This window comes from Pantherophis guttatus, chromosome 15 (genome assembly GCF_059756535.1).
Source record: "Pantherophis guttatus breed Tessera chromosome 15, ASM5975653v1, whole genome shotgun sequence".
NCBI classification, from domain to species: domain Eukaryota; kingdom Metazoa; phylum Chordata; class Lepidosauria; order Squamata; family Colubridae; genus Pantherophis; species Pantherophis guttatus.
The window spans coordinates 1,181,371-1,206,977 of NC_142077.1; the positions used below are offsets into that span (position 1 = coordinate 1,181,371).

The window sequence follows — 25,607 nt, forward strand, 5'->3', positions numbered from 1 at the left end:
ACTGCATGTTAAGCGCCGCCGTTGCTAGTTTTTGAAAACGCTACGATTGGCATCGACAAGACGGCCTCGATTCTTGAAAGCAGAGGTCTTCAAACTTGGCAGCTTTAAGACTTGTGGTTAAAGCCCACGTTATTCCTCTCTCGCATCCCTGAAAATAAAAATTTAAGCACCCCGAATATAAATCTAGAACATCCTGTAATGCAGATCGGAGATAAAAGACTTTGCAGGCTCCCCGAGACGGATCAAGCCCGAAGTTCTAACAGTATTGATGAATCCAAAGAGCCTCTGGAGAAGGGAAATTGTTGGCTATTGATGGGGTTGCTATGATGGGTGATAAAAGAGCTGGGTTTTTTTTTGTTTTTTTTGATTGCAAGACGGTAAAAAGACACAACTTATCAGGAACTGCAATAATGGGAAGTATAGGTTACAGGTAGTCCTTGACCTCCGGCCACAGTTGAGCCCCAAATTTCCACTGCTAAGCAAGACAGTTGTTAAGTGAGTTCTAGGCCCCATTTTACGACCTTTCTTGCCACGGTCGTTAAGTTAGCCACACGGTTCTGAAGTGAATCTGGCTTCCCTCTTTGACGCTGCTTGTCAGATTAAACAGAGTCGGAAGGGACCTCGCAGGTCATCTAGTCCAACCCCCCCGCCCCCTGGCCCTCCCAAGCAGGAGACCCTACCTACGCCATTTCTGACAGAGGGCAGTCCAGTCTCTTCTTGAAAGTTTCCAGGTCGCATAATTTTGGGATCACTGCAACCGTCATAAAGTCATGCCAGTTGCCAAGCCTCCGAATTTCCATCACATGACCATGGCTGCAACATAAGTGGAAGTATTGCTTGTAAGTCACATTTTCCAGTGCTGTCGTAACATTGAATGGTCACTAAATGAATGTATGTCAAGAGCTACCTGTATTCTTTTTTCTCCCATGGACTTATGGTTTGGCTTCTGCAGGCAGAGCCCCTCGATGTGCAACCACGATTGAGCTTAAGAAGTCTGTTGCTAAGCAGGACGATTCCATTTTACGACCTTTCTTGACACAGTTGTTAAGGGAATCCCTGCCATTGATAGTCACTGGGAGGTCTTCAAGAAGAGATTGCATGACCATTCAGAGTCCAGAATGGTATGAGGTCTCCTGCTTGAGCAGGGGGTTGGACTAGAAGACCTCCCAGGTCCCTTCCCGCCCTATTACTCCCTGTTCCAGTTGTGTAGAAGCCTCCCAAGTCCGAGGGCAGAGGTGACCGTGTCCTGAATGTGCATAACCGTTGTCCAGTTTGCCCTTAGTAGCGCAATCAGGCTATATTATTTTTTTCCAATTCGTACAACTTCGGGGTCTGTGCTCTGCCTGGGCTTGCGGGATGACTAACGTGCCTTAATTGATGTTTCTCAAGTGCTGAAAAGCCCAGGATAAGTTTTACAGGTTTAGAGTCCCCTTGAGAGAGAAAACACACACGCACATATATTTGAGATACTGTGTACCGAGCTTGATAGGAGCGACTGCGGCTTTTTTGTCATTACTTCTCACCTCCGGTTTCTGAAATGCCTTTTTTTAAAAAAACATGTTCCTGTGCTATGTGTTTTTGTATCTCAGCTGGGCAGCTCATTCCTTTTATGTTTCCTCTTACAGAGTGAGAATAATATTCCTACCTTAGGCCAAAAAGGTCTCTGCATCCACACAGCCCGTTCCATCTCCTACCGGTTAAGGATGAGAGAGGTTTCCCACCCCATCCACCCCCCACCCCCGTTGGAAAGTGTGTTTTAGAAATACGGGGCTTTGTTTTTAGTCGTATCTGACCCATCGCGACCCCATGGACCACGTTCTTCCAGGCCTTCCTGTCCTCTGCCATCCTCTGGAGTCCATTGAAGCTCAGGCCGTCTGCTTCAGTGACTCCATCCAGCCACTTCGTTCTCTGTTGTCCCCTTCTTCTTCTTTTGCCCTCCATCGTTCCCAGCATTCGGCTCTTCTCCAGGGAGTCCTTCCTTCTCCTTAGGTGGACAAAGCATTTGAGTTTCCTCTTCAGGATCTGGCCTTCTAAAGAGCAGTCAGGGTTGATCTCCTCTAGGACTGACTAGTTGGATGGCCTTGCAGTCCAAGGGACTCGCAGGAGTCTTCTCCAGCACCAGAGTTCAAGGGCCTCCATTCTTTGGCCCTCAGCCTTCCTTATGGTGCAACTTTCGCAGCCATCCATTGCAACTGGGAAAACCATCGCCTTGACTGTATACGGGGCTTTACAGTACTGCCAAAGCCCATTCAACGAATTGGACAAAAGGTTTGTGCAGTTTAATTCGATAGGGAAGATCGATCACAAATCACAACGTGTCTTTAAAATGTGCTTGGGATCATCCTGGGATCACTCGGTCTCCATTCACGACCTTCCCAGCTGGATCCCGGCAAGCAAGCTTAATCGGAAAAGGTAGACTCGCTTAAAGGCCACGTGATCCGCTTGTAACTTTGAACGGTCACTAAACGAGCTGTTGTAAGTTGGGGACCACCTGCACTTCAGCTTGTCGTAACTTAGTCCTCCATTTATCCACGAATATTGCCAGGCCTTGTTTCCATTATTCGCTGGCGTCTGTTCGAAGCCCATCTTAAAAAATAGTTTTATTCAGGGGGTCAATAGACAAACCGGTTTTAAAGTGCCCGCAATCTTTCCGTCTGCGCGGATGCCAGGTGGGAAGTTTCAAAGGTGGAACGTTTTTTGCTTGAAGGTGTTCTGAGTCTTGGCCCAGATTTAAGGAAGCAAAAAACAAAACCAAAAAAAATCATTTTTTTCCCCCCTCCTCCAGTGGAGAACTCTAGATGGAGAATCTTATTTGATCCCTCCGTACCAAAGTTCACATTTTGTTTTTTTGGAGTATTTATTGCTCTGATGTAGCTGATCTTAGCATAGAAGCTTTCCCCCCACCATGCGGTGTAAAAATGCTTTTATTCTTTTAAGAGAGGAGAGGGAAAAAAATGTGGAATGAAACTGGAAACCCCTTAACGGACTTTTTGCATGGAACAGGGGGAGGAAAAAAAAAAAAGATTTATGGTTTTGATGATTAAGCAGGATGGATTATTGCCTGTGGAAGGGAAGAAAGAAAGAAAGAAAAGAAAGAATTATACCACCGACCGAGTGAGAGGCAAATCCATAATTGTCATAAAGAAGATTGCCATCTCATTGTACGGGCAGTCCTCGACTTGCGACCGCAATGGGAGCCCAAAATTTCTGTTGCTAAAGGGAGACAGTTGTTGAACGGGTTTTTGCCCCACTTTACGACCTTTTTCGCCACCATCGTTAAGTGGCGCAGAGTGCGGCCGCGCAGGTGGTGATGGGAGCGACGTGGCGCTCCCATGTAACACCTCTCCTGCGCGAGCTGCACTGGCTCCCGGTGGTCTTCCGAGTGCGCTTCAAGGTTTTGGTTATCACCTTTAGAGCGCTCCATGGCTTAGGACCTGGTTATTTACGGGACCGCCTGCTACCACCAATAGCCTCCCACCGACCAGTACGCTCCCATAGAGAGGGGCTCCTCCGGGTGCCGTCGGCCAAACAATGTCAACTGGCGGCCCCCAGGGGGAGAGCCTTCTCTGTGGGGGCACCTACGATCTGGAACGAGCTCCCCCCGGAGATACGGAGGATCCCGGATCTGCGTACCTTCCGTCGCGCGCTTAAGACCTTTCTATTTCACCAAGCCGGCCTGACCTAAGTTTTTCCCCTTTTTAAATGGAAATTTTAAATTTGGTTTTAAATTATTGGGGTTTTTAATTTGTTCAGCCAAATTATTTTAATTTCGTTTTAATCTATTTTAAATTTTGTATTTATATGTTTTATTCCATGGCTGTTCACTGCCCTGAGTCCTTCGGAAGTAGGGCGGTATACAAATTTAATAAATAAATAAATAAATAAATAAGTGAACCACCGCAGTTGTGACGTCACGCGGCTGCGAAGTGAATCTGGCTTTCCCCGTTGAAGGTCGCAAGATCATACGGGAGCCGTCATAAATGTGAGTCAGCTGCCTCTACATTTTGACTAGGGGTGCAACGGTTATAAGTGTGGAAAAACGGTCATAAGCGCCATTGTAACTTTCGAATGGTCTGTTGTAAGTCAAGGAGGACTCCCTGTTTTTGGTTGGTTTTTTTTTTCCTTAATTTTTCTTTCACTTTTTTTCTTGCCCTTTGAAGCCTTCTCTTTTCTTTTGTACTTTTTCTCTTCCTAAAGGAACTTCTCATAAAAATAACTTGGGAAGGAAATAAAAATGTGTGTGTGTGTGTGTGTGTATATATGTATGTCTTTTTTTCCTTTTTCGTAGGCTTTTATGTGCATATTCTTTCTAGCCAGGTTCCACCTAGGGCTGTAGAACAACTTAGCTTACGTAGGTGGAACCTGGCTAGAAAGAATATGCATATATACATATACATATACATATACATATACATATACATACACATACACACACACACACACACATATATATATATAAAAACAAGGAACCGTCAACCGAAAATTGCGACAGAAATCGTTTTTATCTTCCTGGCCAAACAAACGCAGCCCACTTAAATAGGCATTTCCTGCAGAGCTGATTAATCAGCCGTCTCTTGGGTTCAAATGCGATATTTTCTAAACACTGCTTCATCCCCATCTGGTGTGAAGCTGCCATTGAGAGAGAAATAAACTGTTTGGTTGCTTGTACAGCGAGAGAGAGAGAGAGAGGGAGAGAGAGAGAAACACAGGCCTTTTCTCCTTGCTGTTTTTAAAGGAAAAAGAAGAAGAAGGGGTGGGTGGGGGGGAAATCAGAATTAAAGTTATAATTACGTAATTAACTTGCTGCTACTCTGGATTAGAACAGGATGCTCTAATCAGGCCTGAGCTCAGCGGTGGGGGTGTGGGGGGGGCACAATGAACTTTAATCCTATCGTTAACTTCAGGTTTTTTAGTGGGCCATTTTCACTATTAAAAATTCATTGTTTTTGTAAAAATTAATGGATGTCGGTTGGGCAGTTTCAGAGTTGGTTATCTGTGGGAACTATACCTTAAAGCAGGGGTCTCCAACCGTGGGAACTTTAAGACGGGTGGACTTCAACTCCCAGAATTCCTCAGCCAGCGAAGTTTCGCTGGCTGAGGAATTCTGGGAGTTGAAGTCCACCCGTCTTAAAGTTCCCACGGTTGGAGACCCCTACATTAAAGGGTTTTTTTCTTTCTTTTCTGCAAGTGTGTACAGGAGTGATAAATAGGAAACAACTTCTAAACCTAAAATACATGTATGTGTACGACCATAACTAACCCTAAATGTCTAATGGAGATTCTCCCTCATCCGGGTCACAGTTGTAGACTGGTTTTTCTTTGAAGACCTTTTGCTTCTCATCCAAGAAGCTTCTTCAGCTCTGAACTGGATGGTGGGGGGAGGTCAGAACTGAAGAAGCTTCTTTAGATGAGAAGCGAAACGTCTTCAAAGAAAAACCAGAAAGCCCAATCGCCTCTTGAAAACAAAGCCCCTTTGGGACAACTGACCCTAAAATTTCCTTTCTTTCTTTTTTTTTTTTTTGCTAAGCAAGACAGTTGTTAAGTGAGTTTTTGCCCCATTTTGCGACCTGCCTTGCCACTGTTGCTACGTGAATCGCCGTAGTTGTTAAGTGAGAATGCGGTCGTTAAGTGAATCTGGCTTCCTCATTGAGTCTGCTTGTCGGAAGCTGATCTCATGACCCCGGAACATTGTGGCCGTCATAAATAATCGGTCGCCAAACCATCTACATTTTGATCACATGACCAGGAGGTTGCTGCAACGGTCACAAGTGTGAATAATGGTCATAAATCACTTTTTTCGATGTCGTCGTACCTTCAGTCACCAAACAAGTAAGTTGTGGACTATCTATGCACATAAAAAAAAAAAATCATCTAATTGGCTGCAAGCCAAATTAAAAAAAAAAAATAACTCCTTGCTCCATCCGACTGCAGATCAAAGCAAAATTAAGTGTAACGAAATCCTATTGTGTTCTTTATTGATTTTTCTCCTTCGTTTGATATTTCAATTCAGCCGCTTGTTTTGAAAAGAAAAAAGAAAAGCAGGAAGCAGAAAAATATGACGTTTGTTGCAAGGTAAAATAATTTACTTCTGCCTCCCAAGTGGAAGCTGCTAAATCCGATCCACATTGCGGTAGGTTTTCATTGGATCCTTATCAGGCTATATCAGGATATCAGTCAAAAAGATATGTACCGACCCCTCGCATCCTGGACATAAACTCTTTCAACTCCTACCCTCAAAACGACGCTATGGAGCACTGCACACCAGAACAACTAGACACAAGGACAGTTTTTTCCCAAATGCCATCACTCTGCTAAACAAACAATTCACTCAACACTGTCAAACTATTCACTAAGGCTGCACCACTATTAGTCTTCTCATCGTTCCCATCACCCACCTCCTCCCACTTATAACTGCATGACTGTAACCTTGTTCCTTGCATCCTTACAATTTATATTGGCTGTTTCCCTATGACTATCATTAAGTGTTGTACCTTATGATTCTTGACGAATGTATCTTCTCTTTTTATGTACACCGAGAGCGTAGGCACCAAAGACAAATTCCTTGTGTGTCCACACTTGGCCAATAAAGTATTCTATTCTATTCTATTCTATTCTATTCTATTCTATTCTATTCTATTCTATTCTATTCTATTCTATTCTATTCTATTCTATTCTATTCTATTCTATTCTATTCTATTCCATTCCATTCCATTCCATTCCATTCCATTCCATTCCATTCCATTCCATTCCATTCATTTTCTATCCTGTCCCATCCCATCCCACTCCACTCCACTCATTTTCTATCCTGTCCCATCCCATCCAATCCCATTCTATTCTATATATCTTATCTGCAACGGATTCAGGATTTTGAGTTCAATCAACATTTTTATTTTTTTTTTAAATAATATCCTCTTCCCAGCGCATTCCTCTTTACAAAGCTCTTCTTTTCTGATCTCTAGGCGTCGTCTTTTGCATGGCAGAAACTGGAGCAGTTGTGATGGGGTTAAGCCACATTGTGTTTATATTGTGTCTGCTACAAGGGATCTATCACTGTAACATCGTAAAACTATGGAAATCTGATCTGTAGTGCGGAACGTTGCACGAAAGACAGACGAACGAGGAAAAATGTTTTGCCTCATAGAAAAAAAAAATCAGCTGGTTTCGCTTTGTGGCCTGGCTGGTCCTAAACCAGAGCTCAGGAGGAAGGGCGACGTGCCTGTGTGTTCATTGTACGGGAAGTCCTCGACTTACGACGACGATTGAGCCCAAGCTTTCTGGCTGTTAAGCGAGACGTTTGTTGAGTTTTGTCCCCTTTTTACGACCTTCACTTGTTAAGTGAATCACTGCAGCTGTTAACTGAGTAACTTGGTTGTTAAGTGAATCCGTTGACCTTTGTGAAGGTCACCAAAGGGGATCATGTGACTCACCCTCCCCGCCGAGATGCTGCTCCTGTCATAAATACGAGTCAGTTGCTGAGCTTCTGAATTTCGATCACGTCACCATGGGGATGCGGCAAACGGTCATAAGTGTGAAAAGTGCCGTTGTAACTTCAAACAGTCACTAAACAAACTGTTGTAAGTTGGGGACTAGCTGTATTTGTACATACCCAAAGGGTTAGCAGTTCGAAAGGCTAATTTGTGTAAAAAGACTAAAATTTTCTGGGTAGTGAAATTCTACGGGTCGGTAAGACAAAATAAACAGGCATCCTTTATTCCTAACAATTTTGTTGCCACTTCAACTCTCTAAATTTGCTGTTAGGAATGAGGTTTTCCTGTCCTGCATCGGTGGAAAGCTGTAAAGTTGGAAACTTCCATCTTTATTTATTTATTTACATTTCTGGAGTCCATAAACCGAGCCTGGCCTTTGACTTCGAGGAATTGACATGCCACGATGGCCATTTATTTTGTGTACGGCCGGGGGGAGTGACGATGCCAGAAATTGCATTTTTAAGATGACAAATGGTAGAAAGAAAGACTCTGTGTGTGCATATGGATTTGACCTTTGGAGTCAGCGGGAGGGGGGGGAAATATATCAAAACGGTTCTGATGCTCGTTTCTAAACACAAATATATCATTTTTTTTTCTCCCCCTCTCTCCAGATGATCATGGAAACAGCAACGGAAGTCATGTAAAAATCTTTTTACCGAAAAAGCTCCTTGAATGTCTACCAAAATGTTCCAGTTTACCAAAAGAGAGACACCGTTGGAACACAAATGAGGTAGCTAGAGAAAATTTTTGTGTGTGTGATTTCACTGGCTGGTGTGTTGAAACTGTAGATGTATTGGAGTAAAAAATCATGATCAACCGCCCTCGGGTCGCTGCTGATTTTGCAGATTTGGTCCCTTAGCTCAGTGGTCCCCAACCCCCGGTCCGCGGACCGGTGCCGGGCCGCGGAGTACCTGGCACCGGGCCGCGCAGCGGCCGGGGGACATGATCGCTGCAGCGGCCGGGCGCTGCAGCACAAAGGCTCCTGGGCCGTGCGCAAAGGCTCTTGGGCCGTGCGCAAAGGCTCCAGGGAAGAGAGCGGTCCGCGGCGATAAAAAGGTTGGGGACCACTGCCTTAGCTAATAGGAAATGATTTAACTGTGAATTTTAAAAGAGACAGAACATCGCATCTCCTTCCTGACGTTGGTTGGTATATCTAGCATTTTATTACTTTCACAGGGACAGCTAAAATCTGTATATTGGATATTTGTACATGTCAGAAATGAATGGTGTAGCCTTACCACAAGTGTCAATTTGATAAGGGCCCCGATTGTGCCCCAAACTTCCAAAAATCATGGCAATTCCTGGCTCTAATGCTTAACAATCTTTTATTTAAGAATATTTTTTAACAACGCATCTCTAAGTATGAAGAGTGGCCTTCCCAATCTAGGTATCTTTGGTCTAGACGAGTTTCCTTAAATCTCAGTCAGCGTGACTCACCTAAACAGTGGTGCAAAAACTTTGCCCGTAAATGCAGGATTTTTAGCAGGTATCTTATTTTCAAAAGTAAATTTCCTCTGTGAGGAATGAATATTTTTTGGGGTGGTGGTGATGGTGAATGGAGTGAATGAAAGAGAACGCATTAACAAACATGAGCGCAACTGGTTTCCTTGAATTTGTGCCCTGCGTATTCATTTTTATTCATTTTTTTTAAAGAGAAGCAGCTTTGGAAACGATTGTAGTTAGACCTCCTGCTGCTGGCTGACTTTGTCTTCTGGACAGACTTTACAGCAGTGATCTTAGATTTCCTAAGAATCCGTTATTTTTGAAAGGTCATAAACTGATGTGACTAAGTGCCTTGCCGAAGACAAAAATCCTCGATCAATCCATTTGCAAAATGCGCTTTATTGTGTTCAGTTGTTCGCAACGAAAACGAGAGAGAGGCTGCATCCTCCATTTATTTTGGGAGAAGCTCACGCAGTGGCGGTTGAAGACAAAGCTTATCTTTGCACGAACTGGATCCATCCACTGTTATTTATAGTATTTGGTCTGGTTTACATTCCTAGGAAAGGGGAACAGTGGCGCCGTGGTGAAACCGGGAATGGTTCTCGGGTATGAATGCGCTGTGATTCACGCACTAGGAGAGAGACGCTCATGAGCCTTCCATAAACCTGTAAAAAAAAAAAGCATTTGGGTTCAACGAACAGCATCTCTATACTATATTATACTCATACTATGGAATAGTAACACAACGTGTCTTGGTTTTGCTTTTGTCACTTTGTGTAAGTGCAGGAAGGGTCTCTTGTTTTGAATCGGGGAACGTAGGCCGAGTTTTATTAATTTTGCGCCTTGTGAGGTGCATTTATCCATCTCCAACGTGGGCACGAACTGCTATAGCAGGTTATCTGGGATCAGAATCATTTTCATTTCATCTGTTGTACGCTGATTTTTCTCATGGATTTTGCTGATCGTTATGCTGGTTTCCATGTTCTGTTCAGGATTCTTTCTGGCTTTAGAATATTATATATTGTATATATATATAATATATGTGACCTATACTGGATAAAGGCTCAGGATACCCAACCCCTTAAGTTGACCAATGGCTAGCCTCTCTCTGACATATGACCCCATCCCAGGGGTGAAATCCAGCAGCGAAAATTTTGAGTAGTTTAGAGAACCGGTAGTGGAAATTTTGAGTAGTTTTTTGGAGAACCGGCAAATAGCACCTCTGGCTGGCCCCAGAGTGGGGTGGGAATGGAGATTTTGCAATATCCTTCCCCCAGGAGTGGGGAGGGAATGGGGATTTTGCAGTATCCTTCCCCTGCCAAATCCACCAAGCCACGCCCACAGAACCGGTAGGGAAAAATATGGATTTCACCACTGCCCCATCCCCAATAATACCAGCACTTAATCCCATTTGGCAAAGTGGTTAAAACATGGTCTTTCCATTTGGCATCATGTTCCTGGTGATTTTTTTTTTTTTTTTTAAAGAAAAAAAAATCTTAAGTGCCAAAGGGAATCCCTTGGATTTGATCTTGGGCGTTATCGCTTTGATTTTGCAAACCTGCAAAAATGATGCCGAAGAAACAGCCCTCCTGAAGGATCTGAGTGGGTGGAGGTTCCTGAAATCCTTTCAACAGCGGTTCTCTTGCGTGGAAACTTTCCGTCTTCTTCTTCCCAGATGTTCCTAAATTGAGAGGAGTGGAGATTACCCAGGGTTAATCACAGGCCCTCCGCCGGTCTGTTGTGGAAGTTGAGAGCAGGATAACGGGATGTACTTACAGCGATCTCTCATCTTCCCAAAGCATCAAAGGCCCCCAGACTTTTGAGAGGTGTGTAAGAGCAGCTAGTTACGCACATCTTGAGCTCAGTAGTACGAGCGACACCTCCTGTTAGGCTCCCTTTGTTGGAACACACAAGCTGATTTGTACTGCGGATAAAGCAGACTTTCCGCTATTTATTTATGTAAACACACTGTAGACAGTAGTGGGTTCCACTTACCTTTGCTACCAGTTCGGAACTGTGAGCATGCGCAGAACCTTCTGCACATGCTCAGAGCATCCATGATGACATCCAGATGGGTGGGCGGAGCCTCCCGTCTCCGCCACTACCAGTTTGCCTGAACCGGGGCTAATAAGTAGAAACCCAGCACTGACTGTAGATAGATGGTAGGTAGGTAGGTAGGTAGGTAGGTAGGTAGGTAGGTAGGTAGGTAGATAGATAGATAGATAGATAGAAAGAAAGAAAGATAGATAGATAGATAGATAGATAGATAGATACATACATACATACATACATACATACATACATACATACATACATACGTACATACACCATAGATGGATGGATAGGGTAAATAGGAGGAAGGGAGAGATTGACAGATGGTTAGATGATGGATAAAGAGATAGGAGATACATATACATGTATTCGGTGTGTATATGTGTGTGTACATACATGTACATACAGTGCATTCAGAAAGTATTCAAACCCCCTTCACTGTTGTCCATTTTGTTATTCAGAAGGGTCTGACTCCCGATGCCAATGTGATATTTCAGTTTTTTTTCTCTCTTTAATAAATTTGCAGACATTTCTAAACTTCTGTTTTCACTTTGTCCTTATGGAGTAACTTGAGTGTAGATTAACGAGGAAAAAAAATGAATTTCAACAACTGTAGAATCAGGCTGCACCATAACAAAATTGACAAAAGTGATGGGGGTCTGAATACTTTCTGAATGCACTTTGTGTGTGTGTGTGTGTGTGTGTGTGTGTACACACACAGAGAGAGTATATATACTTTCTGAATGCACTGTGTGTGTGTATTCCTCGACTTATAACCATTCACTTAGTGACCGTTCAAAGTTACAACAGCACCGAGAAAAGTGAATTAGAGCCATTTTTCACTCTTACGACCATTGCAGCATCCCCATTCCCCACGGTCATGTGATCAAATTTCAGATGCTTGGCAACAGACTCGTAGTTATGACGGTCGCAGTGTCCCCGGAGTCACGTTGATCCCCTTTTGCGACCTCCTGACAGGCAAAGTCAAGGGGGGACTTAACAACTGCGTTACTAACTTAATGACCGCAGTCACTCCCTTAACAACGGTGGCGAGAAAAATCGTCATATGGGGCGAAACTCACTTCCCCACCGTCTCGGCTTAGCGGCACAAATTTTGGGCTCAATTGTGGTCGTACATCGAGGGGCTACTTGTATACACCGCTCTTAAATATTCGAAATAATTCTGTTTTCCCTGACCAAAAATCATCCCGCTTGCCTGCTTTGTGCAGCTTTCTTTGTGGAAGGATTCTTGATCCTGCATTCAAAACTGCCTGGAATTCGGGTCCCCCGGGTGAAGTTTGGATCTGTGGCAATCCACCCTGATCCCCACGAGGCCTTGATGGGTCCGGCATGCCCTGCCAGCTGGCATCTCAATGCCAGCTGACTCTCCGGTGACACCGTTCTGCTTTATAAGCAGCTGCATAAGAGGCAGAGCTGCTAAGATGCTGATGATGGAAAGGCCCAGAGCCCCAGAGGAACTCAGCAGAAAAATACTGTAGCAGCAGCAAGAATCTCAATTAAAAGCTAATATTTGCCCTTTCTTTGTATGGGCGAGCTCTTGTCAGCTACCCTGTCACAGTAATTTTATCTGTGGCAGCCCCCTCAATATAAGGAAGGTGGGAACACCGGGTGACTTTGTCTAAATTAGCCTTGCCATGTAGTCATTGTCCTTACGTCGTGCTCCCTAATGAGCAAAAAATAAAGCTTTAAAAAAAAACAACCAAGATTGGGCACAGAAACACCAAATCATTCTTGTTCGATCACATATAATAAGGCTATTTTACTGAAATCACGAGGGGGTGTGGGGAAAAAATGTGAAGGTTGTGTCCCACTGGTTTTGTGTAATACAAATTCCAGGTGTGGCAGAGTGACTGGTCAGCGGTGGGTGGGTTTCATGGAGCAGATATAATTCCACCACTTGGAAAGTTGAAATCATTTCTTCTTTAAATTGGCTTTTAAAAAAAAAATCACTGTGCTGACATTTTTTAAATAGTTCAAACTTTTTCAAAGCACAGGATTTGCGTCCCAAGCATTTTTTAAAAAAAATTACAAGTAGTTCCCGACTTTAGCGACCATTCGAAGTTAACAATAGAGGAGAAAAATCACAAATTGGGGCAAGAAGGAAAGGAAACAATAAATGGCCTTAAAAAGGGGCAGCAAGAGGTCATTTTAAAGACCGTTGCTCTGGTCTGAGAGCTCCAGAGGACAAAAAAGTTGAAATCTAGAAGTCTTATTTAGAAAGAGGGCAGAGAAGGGCAACAAAGAGGATTAGGGGATTGGAGGCTAAAACCTGTGAAGAACAGTTGCCTAGTTTAATGAAAAGAAGGACCAGGGGAGACAGGATAGCAGTATTCCAATCTCTCAGGGGCTGCCCCAAAGAAGAGGGAGTCAAGCTATTCTCCAAAGCACCAAAGAAGGCAGGACAAGAAGCAACGGATGGAAACTCATCAAGGAGAAGAGGAGCAACCTGGAATTTCTTAACAGTGAGGACAATTAACCAGTGGAACAACTTGCCACCAGAAGTTGTGGGTGCTCCATTACTGGAGTTTTTAAAGAAGAGATTGGACTACCATTTGACTGGAATGATATAGGGTCTCCTGCTTGAGCAGGGGGTTGGACTAGAAGACCTCCAAGGCCCCTTCCATGAGTCTGCTCTGTTGGCCTCGCCGTCAATTCGTTGGTGGAGCTAATGGTTAGTAAAGGATAGGGAGGGCAACTAGAGAAAGCTGGTTAAAAGAGATAAGAATGGCAGTTGGTGGAAGAAACTTCGCACGTTAAAAGCACAAAGTGAAGAGGTTGACGGACACAGGTCAGTCAGGTCACAAACCCGAGGCAAATGGCATGATCTGGTGATGGCACCGAAGGCGGCAGGGAGGCAGAATCAGAATTTTTGTGGAGGAATCAATGTGGCAGTGCATTGCCATGCCTAGCGACGGGGGGTAACAAGGACGTCCAAAACATTGGAAGGAGCTCCCTGTAATTCAGAGATAAAAAGAAAGAAGGCAAGGATAGAATTGGAAAGCAGCTGGATTAGGGAGAGGGGATTATCGCCATGAATGTTAAAATCGCGACAGGACAGCGAGGCGGTGTCAAACATCTAGCCCGAAAACCTCTGATCTGAACGCTTAGTTGCCTTTGCTGCTTCAAAAATGCTTTTTTAGAAATAAAATAAAATTTCCTTGAGGTGGCAGGAAATTCTGGACTCCCCTTGCAAATGCTTGCATGACCCCAGTTTAAAGCTTTTATGGATTTTTTTCTGACACAGCAGCGAGCTGGCTGTGTCCTTGTCATGACCACAGACACGGAAGTCTCTTCCCCCCCACCTCTCCCTCTTTCTCTCTCTCTCTCCTCCTTAAATGCTGCTGAGTAATAGGGAGTCATTTTCACACCTTGGTGAATGAAATTCCCCTTCCCCAGATCCCATGTGCTGTCCTTCCGCTTATGCAGAATTGGCTGTCCTGTATTTCGGCCCAATTTTTATACCTGGGCTATAAAATTTACGACGGTGCAGAAGGTGAAGTCACTGTTGCCCCATGCAAAGTCTGCTAAATTGCTAAATTTATAGGGAATTGCAGGCAGGTTGCAAACTGGTAGGTCTTTAGAGAAATGGAACAGAGCTGGGCAGACCGCAGGTACTCCTCGACTTACGACCCCAACGGAGCCCAAAATTTCTGTCCCGGGACGATGCAACCATCATAAATACGAATCAATTGCCAGATGTCAGAATTTTAATCACGTGACCACGGGAATGCTGCGACGGTCGTAAGTGTGAAAAAACCCGGTCCTAAGTCACTTTTTTCAGTGCTGTTGTAACTTCGAACCGTTACTAAATGAACTGTTGTAAGTCAAGGACTAGCTGCATCCTTTGAAGGGGAAAATTGTGTTCATTTGCAGCGGAGTTGATGGTATTATTTTAAGCCATAGCCGAGTATAATTATTATGATCTGGGCCAGGAAAATGAGTCACATGCATTTGTACAGATCTTTCAATGTGTGTTTTTCATATTTTCTTTTTTTTTTTCAAACCTGTCCAGTGAATTAATATTGTTGGGATTACAATTGTAGTTCCTAATCGTAGGACTTTGTAATTGTTAGAATTGCCTAACTGTAGTCGATGAATATTTTAAGGGGCATTGGAAATGATGTGGAGGAGGTTGGCTTAGCTGCATTTTAGGGGGCAACGTTTTATGATCTTAAGTATCACTGTAGCAGTCTAGGACAGGCCTTGGTTTTCCGATCAAGAGAGTGGGCATACGTATGTCCCCAACCAAATTGAGAACCAGTTTAAGGAAAAGATGTGGGGCAGCTTCCCTCCAAATGTTGTCTCCTGCTTGAACAAGGGGTTGGACTAGAAGACCTCCAAGGTCCCTTCCAGCTCTATTCTGAATGTGAAACTTGAAATTCTTCAATTCAATTCCGAGAACACTTAATCAGATGTATGTAAATTGTTTTTTTTTTTTTTAATTTACACGCTTTGGGGTGGGAAGAAGCCTGCTTATTGAGTAGCGTCCTGGTTAAGCCAACTGCAGTTTTCCTGTTTAAGTAACTGCACTAAATTTAATCATCTCTCGCTCTGGAAAGCCTGCCACTGGCAACTCTAAATTGGCCTTCCAGTTTTTTTTTTTTTTTTCCAAAATGAGCAGATGATGAGAACCTCACACATTAAATTGGGAGATTTATTTAGCCCCACGGGGTAAGAAGAGCCCGCACTCGGAATAGCACTTTGCCCACTTCTGGTAAGACGGACTATTCTTGGATTTGAGCACAATGGCTATTAAATTGGGTTTCTGGGAAGAGCCTATGAGGATCCGCCACTCATTTTGTGATATCAATCCATCAGGATAGTGCTGGAAGGGACCTTGGAGGTCTTCTAGTCCAACCTCTTGTTCAAGCAGGAGACTGTAGACCCGCGATGGCAAACCTGTGGCAAGCCACAGGTGGCACACGTAGTCATGGGCTATATAGGTGGGCCTTGACTTATAACTCGTTGCGTAGTGACTCTTCGTAAACTGCTGAAACTGTCATAAATCCCATTTTTCAGGGCCGTAACTTTGGTGACTAAATGAATGGTTGTGAAGTCAAAGGACTAGCTATATTCTGTGTTTCTGGTCTAGAGCCGTTTTATTCCGGACCAGAAAGACAGACTACAGCTGGTCCTTGACTTACCGCCATTCATTTAGTGACCGTTGGAAGTGGTGCAGCCTCACAAGTTGCAGTCTCAGGAGTGGCCGTCCTGTTTCTAAGGATTGCTGGATCTTTTAACTTTTAATATATTAACTCACCTCTGTAACATGGGTCAGCCTGGCTGTTTAAGGAGCGTGAAGATCTCTCTGGAGAGGCTCCTTTTAGCAGGTATCTGTAAACAGGTATATAAATATATATATATATGTTTTCATCTCTTGGCAGGAACCACTTACTTTCTGCTTTTTCTTTCCCTGCTGGCGGGTATATTTAGAATCATTGGCTTTTCTTTTCAGAAATCAATTACCCACTCTCCTTTGATGGGCTCTTTTGTGCTGTTATTTCTCTCTTTCTCTCCCTCTCTCTCTCTCTCTCCCTCTCCCTCTCTCTCTGTCTCTCTCTCATTCTCTCTCTCTACCTCTCCATCTCTCTCTCTCTCATTCTGTCTGTCTTTCTGTCTCTCTCTCTCTCTCATTCTCATTCTCTCTCTCTCTCTAAATCTTTTTCTATCTCTCTTTCTCCCTCCCTCCTTCGCTTCTTATGACGCCTTTGTTTCTCGTCTGAAAAAATGTCCCCCTTTGGAAGGCCATTAAGAAAGAGAGAAAAAGCAACTTGGGAACTGTCCTATTCCTTATTCCCGATCCATTTGATAAGTGAGCCAGTTTATCTCTGCGTGCCTTGTTTGGACCACGCGAGAGCCTTTCGAAAGACTTTTTTTGGGGGGCGGGGAGGGTAAAAATACCGGGTAAAAAGGATCAAGAACCTCTCCTACGTTTCTTTCTTTCTTTCTTCCCCCCCCCCCCCAAACTTCCTTAAATGCTGATTTTCACAGCAGAAACCTTTTAGATCGCAGGAGTAGTAATTGCTGTTTTTTTTATTTCAGGATAAACATTTGGATAAAGCAGAGCTTTAACGCTGCCTCTTTGCCAAATTGGGGTTTTGTATTTTTAATTTTTTCCCCCATCTTTCTCCTAGCATTTTTTTGGAGATGCTTGCTGCAGGGGCAGCTGCAATTAATTCTCCAACCTGAGGAATTTTCTTCTTCTTCTATGAATTGAGCATTTACCGTTCTGTGCAGTGGAAAATAATTGCTACGCTAGATATAAAAGTAACAGAACAAGAGAACGGTCTGTTCAGAACTTATTTCTTTCCCCTCCATAGTAGGATAATTGTGAGACAAAAATTGGGGGACGGTGGGGCAAATGAGAGGAGATATGGCGCTTTGCAAAAATTTTGGTCTAATACAGGTAGTCCTCCACTTACGACCGTTTGTTTAGTGACTGTTCAAAGTTACAGCAGCACTGAAAAAATGACTTACGGATGTTTTCGCATTTGTGACTGTTGCAGCATCCCCATTTGGTCACGTGATCAAAATTCGGACACTTGGCTCCTATTTATGACGGTTGCACTCTCCCAGGGTCATGGGATCGATTCCCTTTTTGCGACCTTCCGATGAGCAAACTCAACAGGGAAGTCAGATTCGCTGAACGACCGTGTCACTAACTTAACAACCGAAGAGATCGAATGAATTCTGGCAAGGAAGGTCATAAAATGGGAAAAACTATGGCTTAGCAACGGACATTTTGGGCTCAGTCGTGGTCGTAAGTCAAGGACTTGCCTGTGTGTTAAGGGGTACAGTTCTGTGTTTGTACCATCTATGTCCGTTCAAAATAGAGAAGCTAAAGCAACAAAGCCAAGATCTAGGAGTTTATGATGCCACAAGGAATCACTCGATAAAATGTGGGAAAATTAAAAGATTTTATGAATTTTTATAAATTAAGGTTTGGAGGGTTTTTTTTATGCCAGTAACATGGAAAGCTCAGACTATAGAACAGATAATCCTTGACTTAAACCACTTGTTTAGTGGCCATTCAAAAACAGCACTAAAAAAAATTATGTGATTTACGACCGGTCCTTGCATTTCATGGTTCATGGAATCAAAATTTGGGCTCTTGGTAACTGGCAAATTGTTCTGACCCAGCTCTCCAAACACAACAAACCCTCTGTAGTTGAAGCAATGATTCCTTTATTAGGAGCTCCGGCAGCCCCGGCAAAAAGTTTCTCTCTCACCGCAGGCTAACAAGTCTGTCCGTCCGGAAGATGAATAAGTTGTCTGCCACATCTATTCATGTCTGCCCCCTGCCTTTGATCCCCAGAGCTAATGTGGGGCTTCGCTAGCAGTGGTGGCTCTTCCGTCCCGAGGACCGGCCCATAGATTTCCTCTGCTCTGCTCTCCTCTGCCTTCTGAGCATCTGCGAATCAGGCACTGGACCCAGCTGTTCTTCCTCTTCCTTATCAGCCACCTCCAGACCTGGGGGCTGTTGACTCTCCATCTGAGGGCTGACGGATGGCCCAGGCTCCTCCTCTGTCTCTCTGCCAGCTCCATTCCCACTTTCCCCTTGGAGTTCTCAGTTGCCTTGATGCTGACCTTGACTCCCACGCCGCCTCCTCCTCCTCTGAGTCGGCCGCTGGAGGGGCCGACAGGCCATAACACAAATATTTACGCCGGCCCCTAACCGTTTGCAATCATCATTTGCCGAATGGTCTGCGACTCACTGAACAACTTCCTCGCACTAGGGATGGAAAGTCCGTCCCTACTGTGGCCATAAGTCGAGGACTACCTGTAGCGTCGTTAATGGCCGACGAAGAAATCCGTGTGGGTTGGAAGCCGTTCCTTGTGCCTGCTGATGAACCTGGCTCTCTTCCCCTGGCGCTATTTATAGATTATCGCTGGATCGTTCATATTCCATTTGTAAAAGCATGATATAGAAACGCAGCCTCCTTCGTTTTTGAGCCAAGCCCAATTAATATACATCTTTGAAGCGGTCTCGTCTTCCAGTAGCCGTCCTCTTTCTTCAAATATTGATAAGCCGCCTCTTAAGGCATCAAATGCCTTCTAAGGTGGCGCCTTCCACGAGCTGAGCTACCATTTGCCCGTTGAAAGATGATTTCAGAAACAATATATTTATAAACAAACAGGGTTGGAATCGTACAAAGGAACCAAAGCCTTAGTTTTAAAAAAGAAAAAAAAGCTTGCCAGCAGGCACAGAATAATTTAAAACCAGCAGAGCCAAAAGGCTGTAAAAAATAACATCGAAACAAGTGAAATCGATAGGATTACAGAACTTCCCTGGCCAAATCCGATCCGAAAAGTGGGCAAAACAGAAGATTATAATACGGATCATAACGAACGTCAAAAGCTACAGATGAATTCGTATTTTCAAGGCACTGTTTTCTCCCCTCCCTTCTTTCCTGTAAATCTGAATATTCTGCATTTCTCCTTCGTAACTTCAGGATTCATTTGCTTTCTACGGCATTCACCTTGTTCTTATAGCAAAGCTTGTCTAACCCTGATGTGACCAGGTTTTTTTTTTTTTCTTTCTTTCTGTTTTTTTAGCCAGTTTATCACAGAGCCTGGTTTGGGCTAAGAAGGCATGGCTTGCCCAAGGTTATACGGTTGACTTCCACACCTAAGGGAAGATTAGAACTCGGGTCCCGCCACTGCTAGTCCAAAGCCTTTACATCTACACCATGCTTGCTCCTTTGAATATTATATAATACCCTGTTTCCCCGAAAATAAGACATCCCTTGATAATAAGCCCAATCCGGCTTTTGAGTGCATGCACTGAAATAAGTCCCCCCCTGAAAATAAGCCCTCTCTGAAAATAAGCCCCCCCCCCCCAAATATTTAAACAGATGCGCAGCCGGTCCCCGCCATTTCTTCTGTTTAGGATTAGAGAGACAGAGCTGGAAATCAGGTAAAACGGCAAGAGGAGCCCCTTCTTGCTCTACATGCCCCAAAATAATAAGACCTCCCCAAAAACAAGGCCAAGTGCTTATTTCAGGGTTCAAAAAAAATATAAAACAGGGTCTTATTTTCGGAGAAACACGGTATATGTATCATGCTTGCTACTGTTGCGTTAAAAGTACAGCTGATCCTTGACTTAACAACAGTTCATTTAGCGACCGCTCGAAGTTACAACGGCACTTACGACCTTTGCAGCATCCCCACGGTCAAAATTCGGACGCTTGGCAACTTTATGACGGTCGCAGCATCCCCGGGGGTATGTGTGTGTCAAGCAAAGCCAAGGGGGAAGGCGGATCCATCGAACGACCATGTTCCTAAGTCAACAACCGCCACAATTCACTTAACGACGGTGACAAGAGAGGTCCCAAAACGGGGCAGAGCTCCCTTAAAAGTGCCTCGCCTGGCAATTTTGGCCTCAACAATTGTGGCCGCAAGTCAAGCACTTCCCTGTATACGTAAATGTATAAAATCACATTAAAATTGTCCGATAAAATAGCCAGTTTGATACCTGAAAATACACCCTGGAAAAAGTAACCGGATCTTGCCCCTCCCGGAGTGGAAGATATATATATATATTTTTAAGGTACATCGAGGCACAGATTCCGCTTGAGCGAAGAACATAAAAGCCGTTTTACAGTGTGGCACAATTATTCAGAGAGGTAGGGGAGTCCGCTTAACTGGATTTGCTCACGCGGGGAGTAGGACTCCATTTCTTTACGACGCTTTAATTTGGATTCTTGCAGCGATTGAGCCGCAATATCCTTTTTTATTTTTATTTTTATTTTTTTGACTCTGTGCTTCAGTGCTTCCTTCCCCGAGTTGATGCTTTTCTCCCTCATGTTACGCCAGCTCTGACTTCTTAGTGAGGCCACACCTGGAGTATGGCTTTCTACTTACACTGCAGCTTAAGAACATAGAATAACAGAGTTGGAAGGGACCCTGGAGGTCTTCTAGTCCAACCCTCTGCTTAGGCAGAAACCCTACACCACTTCAGACAAATGATCTGAATCTTCTTAAAAACCTCCAGTGTTGGAGCATTTACAACTTCTGAAGGCCACCGATTAATTGTTCTCATTGATAGGAAATTTCTCCTTAGTTCCAGGTTGCTTTTCTCCTTGATGAGTCTCAATCTGTTGCTTCTTGTCCTGCCTTCAGGTGCTTTGGAGAATAGCTTGACTCCCTCTTCTTTGGGGCAGCCCCTGAGATATTAGAACACTGCTATCCTGTCTCCCCTAGTCCTTCTTTTTATTAAACTAGACATGCCCAGTTCCTGCAACCATTCTTCATATGTTTTAGCCTCCAGGCCTTTAATCCTCTTGGTTGCTCTTCTCTGCACTCTTTCTAGAGTCTCCACATCTTTTTTACATCGTGATGACCAAACCTGGATGCAATGTTCCAAGTGTGGCCTTACCAAGGCCTTATAAAGTGGCATTAACACTTTATAACACTTTACGGTGTCTGAGGTTCGAAAAAGAGACCTTGGAGAGAGCCCAGAGAAGAGCAACAAAGAGGATTAGGAGACGGAAGGCGAAAACACAGGAAGAACAATTGAGGGAACTAGGCCTGTCTTGTTTAATAAAAAGAAGGCCCGTGGGTGACATGATTGACAGTCTCCCACTATTTGAGGGGCTGCTCCAAAGAAGAGGAGGTCCACCTGTTCTCCAAAGAACCAGAAGGCAGGACAAGACGCAACGGATGGAAAGTTATCAAGGAGAGAAGCAACTTGGAATTAAGGAGAAATTTTCTGACTCTGAGAATAATTAATCAGTGGAACCACTTACCACCAGGAGTTATGGGTGCTCCAACACTGGAGGCTTTCAACAAAAGACTGGACAGCCGTTTCTCCAGAATTGGTTTAGGGTCTCCTGCTTGAGCTGGGGGTTGGACTAGAAGATCTCTCAGGTCCCTTCCAACTCTGTTATACTGTATTCTATTCTGGACAAGGAGTAATTGGTGAAAGAGAGCCAATTTAGAATTATGGATAACTTTCCCGACAGTGAAAACAATTAATGAATGGCTTGCCTCCAGAAGTCGTGGGTGCTCCTCCATCACTGATGATTTTAAGAAGGGATTGGACAACCATTTGTCCAGAATAGTGTAGGGTCTCCTGCCCGAGTGGAGGGTTGGACTAGAAGACCTCCAAGGTCCCTTCCAACTCTATTTTGATTGATAGATTGATTGATTGATTGATTGCAGAAAGCGAGCCTTTTTTATTTATTTATTTACTTGACATCTGTCTTGTACCTCTTGTTTCAGACTCTGTCCCAAGTGCTCAAAAGATGACAGGTAAACTAATGCAGCAGTAATAATAATAATAATAATAATAATAATAATAATAATAATAATAATGCCAGGGAGGTAAAAACAGCGGCTTGACGGGTTGAAGTGTTTTGCCTTTAGAAATGGCGCATGCAAGGAACGATCCTGTGAGCTTCAAAGTGGGGTTTTTACCCCCCACCCCTCCCTCTCGACATGATGGGCCTCAGAATTAGCCTCTCCAGGAGATCCTGAGATCGTCTGAGCTCTCAGCATCTGCGGAGTGACCCATTGAAACTAGATCTCTCTCCTCTGGATTATTCCACAAGGCTGGCTTTGTTCCAAAAATTTTGGGGAAAAAAAAATGTGGTGGAAATGTATTGAGAGGGGACCCATTTGATCCCGAAATGGTGTCCTAGCCTTGCTTTGAAACGCAACGCCAGAGATGCTTTTAAAATGGCTTTTAATGGCGCTTTGAAATGACTTTTGATTTCGACGGCCTCCTTTGTCTGCGGGGTGACTTATAAGTAATAAAATCTTCTTTTATTTTTGCACTTTGGCCTAAAAACCCAACCAGGAGGGGCCCAACCATGCTTGGAGCTAGACACCTCTAGATTTAGGAGGCCTTAATTTATATTTTTCAAGTACAGGTAGTCCTCGATTTACAACGGTTCATTTAGTGACCGTTCAAAGTTACAATGGCGCTGGAAAAAAAAAGAGAGACCCTGGACCGCTTTTCACACTTACGACCATTGCAGCATCTCCCGTGGTCACGTGATCAAAATTCTGGGCTTTTGTGCCTAACAGGGCGCAAATCTCACCGAACCAACGGTCGTAAGTCGAGGACCGCCTGTAAATGAATACATGATCTTTCTAACGGCGCGGTGGGTTTACCGGGGAGAGGATACCATATTATGTCATCTCTTACGGGGTGTTTTAACACACACACACACACACCCCTCGCCAAGGTGACACAGCCGATTGCCATTCCGCGTCCCGCCTCACCTTGCTTTCTCCGGCTCGCCTAATTTCCTAGCTTCCCCCCTTTTTTTCAGAGCGTGGAACAATACAAACCGCGCCGGCTCTGGGAAGATTGCGTGCCTCACACTGACAAGCCTGATGGGATATTGATTCTTTCTTTCTGTAACGTTTAAAATGGCTCGCCTTCCTCCCAGCGTGAACCACATACGACAGCCGCCCGTACCAGACGAGAGCTTTTGTGCAGAAACGAAATGATGGAGGGTTTAAATTCCTCTTCCGGGAGGCTGGGGTTGGGTTAGGCTTGTCAGAAAGGGGAGGGGAGGTGTGTGGGGGGGAAGCATGCAATTCCCCCCTTCCCCCTCCGTCTCAGACAGGCATTTCCAAGAAATTAGCCCGTTTTCTTTCCGGGGTGGGGGGGTGAGGGCGTTGCAAACGATCTTAACCGAATTTAAATTAAGGGATCGGGGCATGTGGGCGGTGGGTTGCCTTTGAACCTTTATTTATTTATTTTTTTCCCAAGGGGCCTTTTGAAAGATCAGACTCGATCGAGAGAATGCGATTATTATTATTATTATTTTAAAAGAGCCGATATAGTAATTGCCACCGGAAAGGTGAAAAGCGGAATAATAATGGGCTAATAATCTGGCATCCATAATAGCCACAATGCCTCTTCGGCGGAACGGGTTTTTTTTATAAAGCAGATCAAAGAAGGCCCATGTATCCGTGTGTAGGTGTAAAATAATTCATCATTATCTCGAGATAGGCCGGTGCTTGTCACTAAAAGGCATAATTTCAAATTTGCACCAGCCGCCCGCTCGGAACGACAAGCCCCACCCCCCCAAAAAAAACCCCCCGAGAGAGGAGACCGTGGTGGGGTTGCCCCTTTGCCCGTGTGTTTACAGCTTGTGGAGTGGGGTTTCTAAAACGTCTAAAACTCTAATGCTTTCCTAAATTGATCCTGGTTTGATGTCTGTCCCATGGCTTTGATACCCAGTAGGGAAGCTGCATAGAAGGCAGGTGGTTGGAACATATAGATAGGATTACCTATAGTGGCTGCAAGCCAAAGGGGAGCCCAGATTAAAGGCGGGTTACATTTCTTACCTGTGCAACCTGTCATCCAGTGGGCAGCCTGGGCAGAAGCTTTGATTCACAGTTCACGAAACCAGAGCCGGAAGGAGCCTTAGAGGTCACCTAGTCCAGCCCCCCCCTTGCTCAGTGCAGGGTCCGCGGCGGCAATCAGAGGCCACCCGGCTTGCCCCTAAGGAAGGTGGACACTCTTTAATATGTCAGCCCGGTCCATTGCACGTCGTGGGCACATCAAGCACAAGCCGAGTGGTCCCTGATGATGCACCGGGCGAGGGGTTGGACTAGCTGACCTCCGAGGCTCCTTCCGGCTCTGGTTTCGTGAACTGTGAATCAAAGCTTCTGGGGTTTGGTTTTTGGAAGTTGCTCACCCATCTGTCCTTGTCTCAGAGTCTGAATCCCTTTCGTAAAGGAGTTGAGATTTTTCCGATGAAACATCGATGATTAATAATTACGTCAAATTGGCCTTTCCCCCCCCCCCCTTCAATCTGCCCATACAAATACCACACTTCATAAGGTGCATTTTTCTCACCCATTGGTGGGGCGACGCAGCCAACCGTGGTTTATCATTCTGGTTTAGCCGAAGTACTTTCTCTCTCCCCCCCCCCTCTTCTCCGTCCTGATAAAACGATTCTTAAAACTTTTATGGAATAGAAACACCCAGAAAATTGAAAAGAATAAGCTGAAATGTTTCCGATTTCAAGAAGGGTCTGCGAAAACGCGAAGCCGGCCGTCTTTTCCTTTCGGCGGTCCGGATTTCAAATCACTTTAAGATCCTCTCGTAGTGATCACAATTTTTAAAGACCATTTTATTGTAGAGTCAAATTGGTGCTTAAGCGCTAATTTATAATTTATGTTGGCATTGATAACCTTGGCTGTATTGGAAGCGGACGGATCAAATAACCGCTGGATGCTAGATTTCTTTTTAAAAAGGGGGGGGGGAACAAAACCTGGTTTAGCAGGGCAGGGTGTTAAAGCCGTAACGTAGTTAGTTTATTTCTGGTTTATTTGTGAATTTATTTGCGTATTATGAAACAAAGATAAATTGTACAACATTTGTGGTACTTGGGCCCATATTCTCAATAGAGGCAGTCCTCGGCTTACAACAGTTCGTTTAGTGACCATTTGAAGTTACAACGGCACTGAAAAAAGTGACTTAGGACCGTTTTTCAAACTTACGACCGTTGCAGCGTTGCAAAATTCAGATGCTTGGCCACCGGCTCGTATTTATGACGGTCACAGCATCCCGAGGTTACGTGATCCCCTCTTTACGGCCTTCCGATAAGCAGAGTCAACGGGGAAGCCAGATTCACTTAG

General features: G+C 44.4%; 1 protein-coding gene across 4 annotated transcripts in view; it reads left to right on the forward strand.

Annotated features, from left to right (window-relative positions):
* CAMTA1 (calmodulin binding transcription activator 1) overlaps positions 1–25,607 on the forward strand; it is a 348,998-nt gene that overhangs the window by 11,142 nt on the left and 312,249 nt on the right. For all 4 annotated transcript variants that reach the window (XM_087879234.1, XM_087879233.1, XM_087879232.1 and 1 more), the window contains exon 2: positions 8,099–8,217. In XM_087879234.1, coding sequence (XP_087735360.1) covers positions 8,099–8,217 — 119 coding nt within the window. The remainder of the gene's footprint in view (positions 1–8,098; positions 8,218–25,607) is intronic.